Source organism: Electrona antarctica (genome assembly GCF_951216825.1).
Source record: "Electrona antarctica genome assembly, chromosome: 23".
Lineage (NCBI taxonomy): Eukaryota > Metazoa > Chordata > Actinopteri > Myctophiformes > Myctophidae > Electrona > Electrona antarctica.
In genome coordinates this window covers 31,269,449-31,278,901 of record NC_136804.1, presented here as the reverse complement: position 1 = coordinate 31,278,901, position 9,453 = coordinate 31,269,449, and the positions used below count along the sequence as shown (strand labels likewise).

The 9,453-nt window shown below is 44.2% G+C and overlaps 1 protein-coding gene across 1 annotated transcript in view; it reads right to left on the bottom strand.

Annotated features, from left to right (window-relative positions):
* Window positions 1-3,144: 3,144 nt before the first annotated feature.
* Window positions 3,145-9,453, bottom strand: part of pkp2 (plakophilin 2) — a 46,434-nt gene continuing 40,125 nt past the window's right edge. The window contains exons 14-15 of the mRNA XM_079494769.1: window positions 5,982-6,069; window positions 3,145-4,625 (exon numbers count right to left, since the gene is read on the bottom strand). Coding sequence (XP_079350895.1) covers window positions 4,557-4,625; window positions 5,982-6,069 — 157 coding nt within the window. The 3' untranslated portion in view covers window positions 3,145-4,556. The remainder of the gene's footprint in view (window positions 4,626-5,981; window positions 6,070-9,453) is intronic.

The following is a 9,453-nucleotide window of genomic DNA, read 5'->3' as shown; positions in this document are numbered from 1 at the left end:
GCAGCACAAAAAAGCCTCCAAAGACACAGCATTGCCCTCCAGAGGCAAAACGCTGCAACTGCTTTTAGGTGTGTTTCAAATGGTAAATGGTGCATTTATATAGCGCCTTTATCCAAGGCGTGTTACATAGATTGTGCATTACATTCATTCACCCATTCACACACACACATTCATACACTGATGGCGGCGGAAACCATGCAAGGCACCAACCACCACATCAGGAGCAATTCAGGATTCAGTGTCTTGCTCAAGGACACTTCGACACTAACTCTGGGGGAGCCCGGGTTCGAACTGGCGACCTTGCGGTTACCATCCAGCCACACTACCCCTGAGCCACCGCCGCATCCATAAATGCACAGATCATCTACCTATGCCCTACTACAACAACAGTTCTATCATCACACATTGTTGGGGAGAATGCATCGACCATTAGAAATAGACTCATGTTGTAAACAACTGGGCAGAGCCATGGGCAGTCCTTTTGTAAGGAGGGGGAGGGACTAGGACAGGTGGGTGGTTTTAAAGTAGGAGGTGGAGGGACAGGATTAGGTTTACTTAATGAACCGGTGGGCGTGTCCACATAAAAACATCATTTTTAACAAGCGTTCTTCCTCCTTATAGGCCTATTATAATAATACCTGATGATCATTTTCTTTTTTTTGGCTTTTTTTTTGGCCCAAGGTGCCTGGACCGCTGAGCCACGGCCCAGGCCGATGATCATGTTTTAGGGTGGAACGAAATCACGGCACTCCATCTTTAATCTTTGTGTAGGACGGAAATCTACACTAATAGCTGAATATAGGAGGGGCTATAGCGCCAAATATGAAACTATAATTACTATGCGGGAGGATGTTAATTTGACTTTGACTAAAGCCGTGATCAAATCTTGCCTGGAATCCAGCGAGGCCTCTTCAAAGCGTATACCGGTTGGGATTGAGGCAATTACAGGACACGGAGTCCCTGTGGAAAAATTACTGTTTAAATAAAAAATTAGCCGACATGGATTTCCGAGATAGCAATATCCTGTGTTTAGACACGGCCGTGACTCCGTGTGTGCATGCGGTGTGTGCGTGCTCAGTGGTTCTCAACCAGTGGTCCGGGGACCACCAGTGGTCCTTGATAGCCTGTCATGGCAAGACTAATATCACGGTGTAGATATTATTAGTCTGGAACTTCGGTGTGGAAGATTTATTTCCAAGGGCCGGGTTACAAACAGATTCCAACATAAAAAAATTAAAAAAAGTCTCACTTTGAATAGTGGGCTCTGATTGGTCACCCACAACTCTGGGGTGAGCGCACTGTAATTCAAACTGAGGAGTGCCAGACCATTCTCTCCCCGGGGATTCATTTTATTTTCCTGTGGCAGATTTGTCGGGTTTCCGGAGGAGGTTCCAGGTGGTCCCCAGGCTAAATGACAGACACCGTTGGTAACCAAATGGACCCTTATTAGATCTTTAACTCTTGAGAGTGTAAAATGAAACAGACTGTCTGGGTCTTATGTTCGCCAAAAATAGCCAATGTACATATATATCGGCTATTTTTGGCAAAGAGATCTCTCTCTCCCTGTACAGGAGAGTTGCCATAGAATAGGTACACATGACGCCATTGTTTTGCAATAAAGAACTGTCATGAAAATAATGAATACAAAAATAAACATGCCAGCATTGGTAAAAGGTATTTATAAGAGCAGAGGCATACAATGTCAATTCTTACGAGTTCATGATTCAGATTCTCTTAACAATTGTGGTTCTCGATTCCCTTCCCTAACGTTGATGTTATATTACATTGTTGCTCATCAACATGAACTATTTTCCTTCGTTAGCTTCCTTCCTTCATAAATGCTTTAGTATAAAAGGACATGTTGGTGCTATTCATAATGAGATGCACAGCACACTGCAAAGCAGTGATTCTCAAATCCTTTTCCCCTCACAAGGACCGGAATGTGAAGTTGACCTCAAAGTCAGGATCCAATGTTTCCCAAACAGTGGGTCGGGACCCATTTGTGGATCACAGACCAATTTATGGGTCACGCACTACTCGAGCTAAAATCCCATTTCCTAATTAAAATATGATTATTTTTTTTACCCAATGTCAATTATCTAATGTAATCCTGGGTGCTACACTTCCTCTGTCAACCTGGGGAGGGCAGCGGACTGACCTCATGCTTCCTTCTATGCATGAGGAGTCCAAACTGATTATTTTCACCTGACAGGGGGGGAATTTCTCCGACTGGACGTAGCGCATGGAAGGAACACGTTATTCTGACCAGTTCCTTTCCCCTCCATCAGGCTCCCCGTCTGGCCAGGAGGAGGTAGTTTAGAGACCAGGATTACTGCATGTTTTTTGTGAGGGTACCTACCCTAGGGGACACGGGGAGTATTATAGCCATATCATGATATTAAACTGGATATCGTCTGTGATATTGTGCTATTGTGATATGGCATAAACGTGATCGCGATCGTAAACGCTTTTAGTAATGAGCCGCAAATCAAGCTTGTTTTTCAACCTGGAAAAAGAATACAAGATAAATGGATTCTAAAAACATCTGTTCCCATAATAAATCACTAACGTTTTTTGTTTTTTTTACTGTACTGTTACTACTGTACTTCCGTCGCACGGCAACCGGAGCGATACAGACGCGTGCAGAACAGCGTTATGAAATGTAATCAATAAATATAAAAAAATACATCAAGACGTTTTCGGCGCCGAGGGCCAAAAGACCAAAAGACGTGAAGAGACGATCTAGGCAGCGAGTAAGTTAATTTCCACCATACCTATCAGAGTTCTAGACCTGTAAAGGTCCATTTGACCCCGGGCATCCCTGGACCATGGGAACCAGAGACCTGTAAAGGTCCATTTGACCCCAGTGGACCATGGCAACCACTGCTGTACATTATTTCTACACATAGTTTTAGTTCAAGTTAGTTCTATAACCAGGGCCGGATTTACAGTAGTAGGGGCACCCGGGCTAGACACAATTTCAGGGGCCCCCTCGGCTGCGCGGTGCGAAATTTAATTTGGTTTAATTTCGGGGTACCCAGCCACCCAAAAGATAGAGAGAGACAGACAGACAGACAGACAGACAGACAGACAGACAGAGCCTAGTCGCTGTGCACGGTGGGCTTTAACACTAGCATGACTGAAGTAAAATGAGACACAAGTAGCATGTGCTTAAATTCATATTTAGAAAATGTTTCAGATGTCAAAAATGTCTGAGATGATAGAACGGTGATGGATGATGATGGTCATGGAAGGGGAACCTTCTGAAAGCTTCATGGGCAAAGATAATAAACTTCAAAATGTAAAAAAAAACAGTCAAAATGACCTCTCAGACATGCTAGATCAGGCTTCCCACAGCCCACACCACAGCAGGCACTGTCTGCAGTGCACACAAAAGAGCAGAAGCTCTCAATGTTTCAACCATAACACAACTAAATATACAATAACTAAAACACAAATCTCACTTGAATTGGATTGCAATACTTTTTTACAATTTCATGTGGGCTGCAGCCCATCCTAGCCCAATGGTAAATCCGGGCCAGTCTATAGTATAACACATTTATTTTCATTGTTGCCAAGCAACACAGTGTATGTGCATGTTGTCCATTGAATAACATGTAACACCCCCCTCGAAGATGGGAGAAGTGGCGTATCAGTCGGCAGCCGTTTCAAAGAGGCAAATACGTCATCGCGTGAATCTTCAACTGGTGTTGTTGATGTTTGTATGCAGCCGATATACTGATCTGCGAGCTCTGGTATTTCTCTCCCCTTTATCGTCTTGGTCAACCTTTTGAGCTAAAACTCCAAGCTGTCATGAAAATGCTACATGCACGCGTTGTTGACATTTTTACTGCCGTCACTGCTGTTCCCTTCCACAACAAAATGGTGAATGTGTCACCTCCTTAGACGTTAACTCCACAAAACGTTTCCCCGCCAGGTGAAAAATGTCCGGTTTTGAAAAATGAAAAATAACCGAGAACATTTCAAAAGGTCAACCACGTATATTCCTTTTTAGAAATGCATTAGCTTGTGAGTTGCGACTACACGGGTTGATCGGTGCATTGAGTGATGTTGGACCTTAAGTGTAAACGTCGACTAACGGCGCCCGGGAGCCTCGGTCCTGTGTCCGTCTTCTTCTAATGCGCCCCGGGAGCCTCCATCCTGGGTCCGTCTTCTTCTAATGCGCCCCGGGAGCCTCCATCCTGGGTCCGTCTTCCTCCTGCTGCTGCGCACGGCCGAGCTACACCGAGTGTGTTTGTGCGTGGAATTTACTGCGTGCGTACAGCGTAGATCCAATGTATGTCAATGTAACCCGCTATGACAGACGTGCGGATAGCACGGGCCCCGGATAGACGCATATACTCTAAAAATAGGATCGGTTCTATTTGGGTTTTTTTACGTGCGTAATGGCGCACGAATAATCTCCCAAATGGAGACAGTGGAGCAAATCTGCGCTGCGCCCACAGATCCGGTCTAGCCAGGAGCGTTTCGCACGCGCATTGTTTCCGCGGACTGCGCTTACGTCACACGCACACGCTGTCGGTGTAGCTCGGCCGTCAGTCGCGGGATGAATTCACCGCCTTGGTGGAGCGAGCGTTGATGAAATCTGATTTCCTGTAGCCGGCCTGCGGGGAGAGAGAGAGAGCGATGAGATGAGATGAGATGAGATGACAAACAGTGAGGATAAAACGGACGTTGACCATCTTTTCTCTTGAATGTGAATTCATAAGACCGATTAGTTGTTTTAACCCATTTTGACCTGAGATCAGATTCTAAAAATGTCTTCTACATCCTGACAGTTTTCTGAAAAAGCTATGTCTCTATGTCAGTCGTTCTTCGATTTTTCAAAAATAGCAGACCTACAAGCTCGTAGCGCGCCACTCGGTGGCGCGCTATGAGCTTGTAGATCTGCTATTTTTCAATAGCTAAAGCATAACATAATGCTAACACCGAAAGGGGTTCCTGCCCAAAATGGGTTAACCACATGAACCCTATAATCCCAATTGGTGGTACATGTGACGCGTTGTGTAAGTAAGCTTGTAGATCTGCTATTATCGGTGAAGAGATTTGGTGTAATGGTGGGAAAAAAAGAAAAGTATAGCGACGGATCACTGAAGACCTACAACAGTATATTTTCTTGTACGACAAATGGCAAAAACAGTGCGAGGCCCATAGTTTTACAAAACAGTGTGTGTGTGTAGCGGATTCGTATGAAAATCAAGCGATAAGCACTTATCAGTCACTTATTAGGTTACTTATCAGTCAAATGCAATGGAGCCAGCAGGATCGTCTGGAGCCTACTGGCTGCGATTAGGAAACGCGGAAATGCGGAGACGTCCCATGTGGCGTTGGCCACGTTGTCCGACTATTACCAACCCTAACTCTAACCTCAGTTTTAACGACGAGGTACATACGGGAAAGGCGTCAAAACGCGTCACGTGGCACTGAGTGAGTTAAAGCAACAACAACAGCTATGGATAACTATACACTTCCTGGTCAGGGGCAAGGTTAATTAAAAGAGGTTAGGAAGCGAAGACCATACGGTGGACTCCATGTTGCTCCCTGGAAGGAAAGAAACATGCGCAATGGGCTATATGCAGCCAACACTTTCGCGTTCAGCTTCCTTGGTCTCAATTGCGCATGTTTCTTTCCTTCCAGGGAGCAACATGGAGTCCACCGTACGGTCTTCGCTTCCTATCCTCATTTAATAGTCCTTGGTCAGGGGGCTGCTCTTCTTCTTTGGTTGTTGTCACACATGTCCGGCACCTGCACAACACTCCCCCTAGTGGATATAGCATATATGGTGTTAACCGGCCACGTAAGTCAGTTTCACAATGTTTTCTCTTCAGCGGTAGTAATTTCACTTCCGTGTTTCCCAATCACATTGTATTCGAGTGATAAGTGACCTACTGGTGATTATCGTTTGATAACATTTGAAGCGGGTGGTGTGTGTGTGTGTGTGTGTGAGTGTGTGTGCTAACCTTCCTATAGGCTCCGTGCAGTTCAGTGTGACTCCACATGCTGTGCAGTAACACACACGCTGCTTGTCCTGCTCTCGTTGGACCATAGCTAAAAACAGAAGAACATCATCATCCCAAATGTATCAATGAATCAACATGCTTAGATGTTTTGTAGACATACTAGCATTGTATAGTTTCAATGGGCCCGATTCACTTATAGCCGGGGAGCCAGCCATCCCAATTTGAGAGGACCTGTGATGTCATGAGTTGACATACTTTGTATTTGTATTTTTGAGTGGTGTAAACCACTCCAACAACTGGCTTTGTACCCGTGTCTGTTCGTACCAAAAAAAGCGATGTACCAGTGTCTGTTCGTACCAAAAAAAATCACACCCGTGTGAACTGAGTGGTGTAAGGTCTGTCTGACGTAATGAAATCATGTCTGACGTAATGAAATCACACCCGGGTGTGATTTCATTACCTGGCTTTGTTTGTGCAGAAAAAATGAGAATGGTTGCTATGTTCACCCTGTTCACCCGGGTGTGATTTCATTATGTCATTACAACAGGGTGAACATAGCAACCATGCTCATTTTTTCTGCACAATAAAGCCAGTTGTAGGAGTGGTTTACACCACTCAAAAAGCGATGTACCCGTGTCTGTTCGTACCAAAAAAATCACACCCGTGTGAACTGAGTGGTGTAAGGTTTTATATAGCATGATCAGCTGTGGTCTGACGTAATGTCTGACGTAATGAAATCACACCCGGATGTGATTTCACAACTGGCTTTTTTTGTGCAGAAAAAATGAGCATGGTTGCTACGGTCATCCAGTTCACCCGGGTGTGATTTAATTACGTCAGAAATTATTTTGAACATAGCAACCATGCTCATTTTTTTCTGCACACAAAAGCCAGTTGTAGGAGTGGTTTACACCACTCAAAAAATGAGCACGGTTGCTATGGTTAGCATGTGACGTCACTGGATGACGTGTTTGGTCATTTGGTCATTAAGGTCCACAGAATGAGAGGTCTGCTCTGTCGGAAATATCGCGAAAAAAAAGTTATGGTCAATTTTGTATACCCCACCATAGACAACCAATATAAGGCAAAATTTCATCATACTTTTTTTTGTGGCTTTCGCCTTTATTTTATATTTTTTATGGAGGGACAGACAGTAGGCTGACAGGAAATGGGTAGAGAGATGGGGGGGGTGACATTCAGTAAAGGCCGTCGGGATCGGGAGTCGAACCCGCGGCACACTGCCAGACTGGATTACAAGCCAAGGTGCCTGGACCGCTGAGCCACGGCCCAGGCCAATTTCATCATACTTTAAGTAGCATGTGACATGTCAACCTAGGGGGTTTTCATGATTCTGAATCCATTTCAAGCATTAGTCTTGCACGAAAAACACTCCTTGGCCTAAATTCGGCCATATCCACTTTTTAGGCCAAGGAGTGTTTTTCGTGCAAAACTTCCCACGTTTAATCTGATTCAGTCATCTTTTTTCTCAAGTCCGCTTGGATGCAGACTTACTTACATCATGGGACCAAAGCTTGCTGTACGTCATTAGACTTACTTACATCATGGGACCAAAGCTTGCTGTACGTCATTAGACTTACTTACATCATGGAACCAAAGCTTGCTGTACGTCATTAGACTTACTTACATCATGGGACCAAAGCTTGCTGTACGTCATTAGACTTACTTACATCATGGGACCAAAGCTTGCTGTACGTCATTAGACTTACTTACATCATGGGACCAAAGCTTGCTGTACGTCATTAGACTTACTTACATCATGGGACCAAAGCTTGCTGTACGTCATTAGACTTACTTACATCATGGGACCAAAGCTTGCTGTACGTCATTAGACTTACTTACATCATGGGACCAAAGCTTGCTGTACGTCATTACTTACTTACATCATGGGACCAAAGCTTGCTGTACGTCATTAGACTTACTTACATCATGGGACCAAAGCTTGCTGTACGTCATTAGACTTACTTACATCATGAGACCAAAGCTTGCTGTACGTCATTAGACTTACTTACATCATGGGACCAAAGCTTGCTGTACGTCATTAGACTTACTTACATCATGGGACCAAAGCTTGCTGTACGTCATTAGACTTACTTACATCATGGGACCAAAGCTTGCTGTACGTCATTAGACTTACTTACATCATGGGACCAAAGCTTGCTGTACGTCATTAGACTTACTTACATCATGGGACCAAAGCTTGCTGTACGTCATTAGACTTACTTACATCATGGGACCAAAGCTTGCTGTACGTCATTAGACTTACTTACATCATGGGACCAAAGCTTGCTGTACGTCATTAGACTTACTTACATCATGGGACCAAAGCTTGCTGTACGTCATTAGACTTACTTACATCATGGGACCAAAGCTTGCTGTACGTCATTAGACTTACTTACATCATGGGACCAAAGCTTGCTGTACGTCATTAGACTTACTTACATCATGGGACCAAAGCTTGCTGTACGTCATTAGACTTACTTACATCATGGGACCAAAGCTTGCTGTACGTCATTAGACTTACTTACATCATGGGACCAAAGCTTGCTGTACGTCATTAGACTTACTTACATCATGGGACCAAAGCTTGCTGTACGTCATTAGACTTACTTACATCATGGGACCAAAGCTTGCTGTACGTCATTAGACTTACTTACATCATGGGACCAAAGCTTGCTGTACGTCATTAGACTTACTTACATCATGGGACCAAAGCTTGCTGTACGTCATTAGACTTACTTACATCATGGGACCAAAGCTTGCTGTACGTCATTAGACTTACTTACATCATGGGACCAAAGCTTGCTGTACGTCATTAGACTTACTTACATCATGGGACCAAAGCTTGCTGTACGTCATTAGACTTACTTACATCATGGGACCAAAGCTTGCTGTACGTCATTAGACTTACTTACATCATGGGACCAAAGCTTGCTGTACGTCATTAGACTTACTTACATCATGGGACCAAAGCTTGCTGTACGTCATTAGACTTACTTACATCATGGGACCAAAGCTTGCTGTACGTCATTAGACTTACTTACATCATGGGACCAAAGCTTGCTGTACGTCATTAGACTTACTTACATCATGGGACCAAAGCTTGCTGTACGTCATTAGACTTACTTACATCATGGGACCAAAGCTTGCTGTACGTCATTAGACTTACTTACATCATGGGACCAAAGCTTGCTGTACGTCATTAGACTTACTTACATCATGGGACCAAAGCTTGCTGTACGTCATTAGACTTACTTACATCATGGGACCAAAGCTTGCTGTACGTCATTAGACTTACTTACATCATGGGACCAAAGCTTGCTGTACGTCATTAGACTTACTTACATCATGGGACCAAAGCTTGCTGTACGTCATTAGACTTACTTACATCATGGGACCAAAGCTTGCTGTACGTCATTAGACTTACTTACATCATGGGACCAAAGCTTGCTGT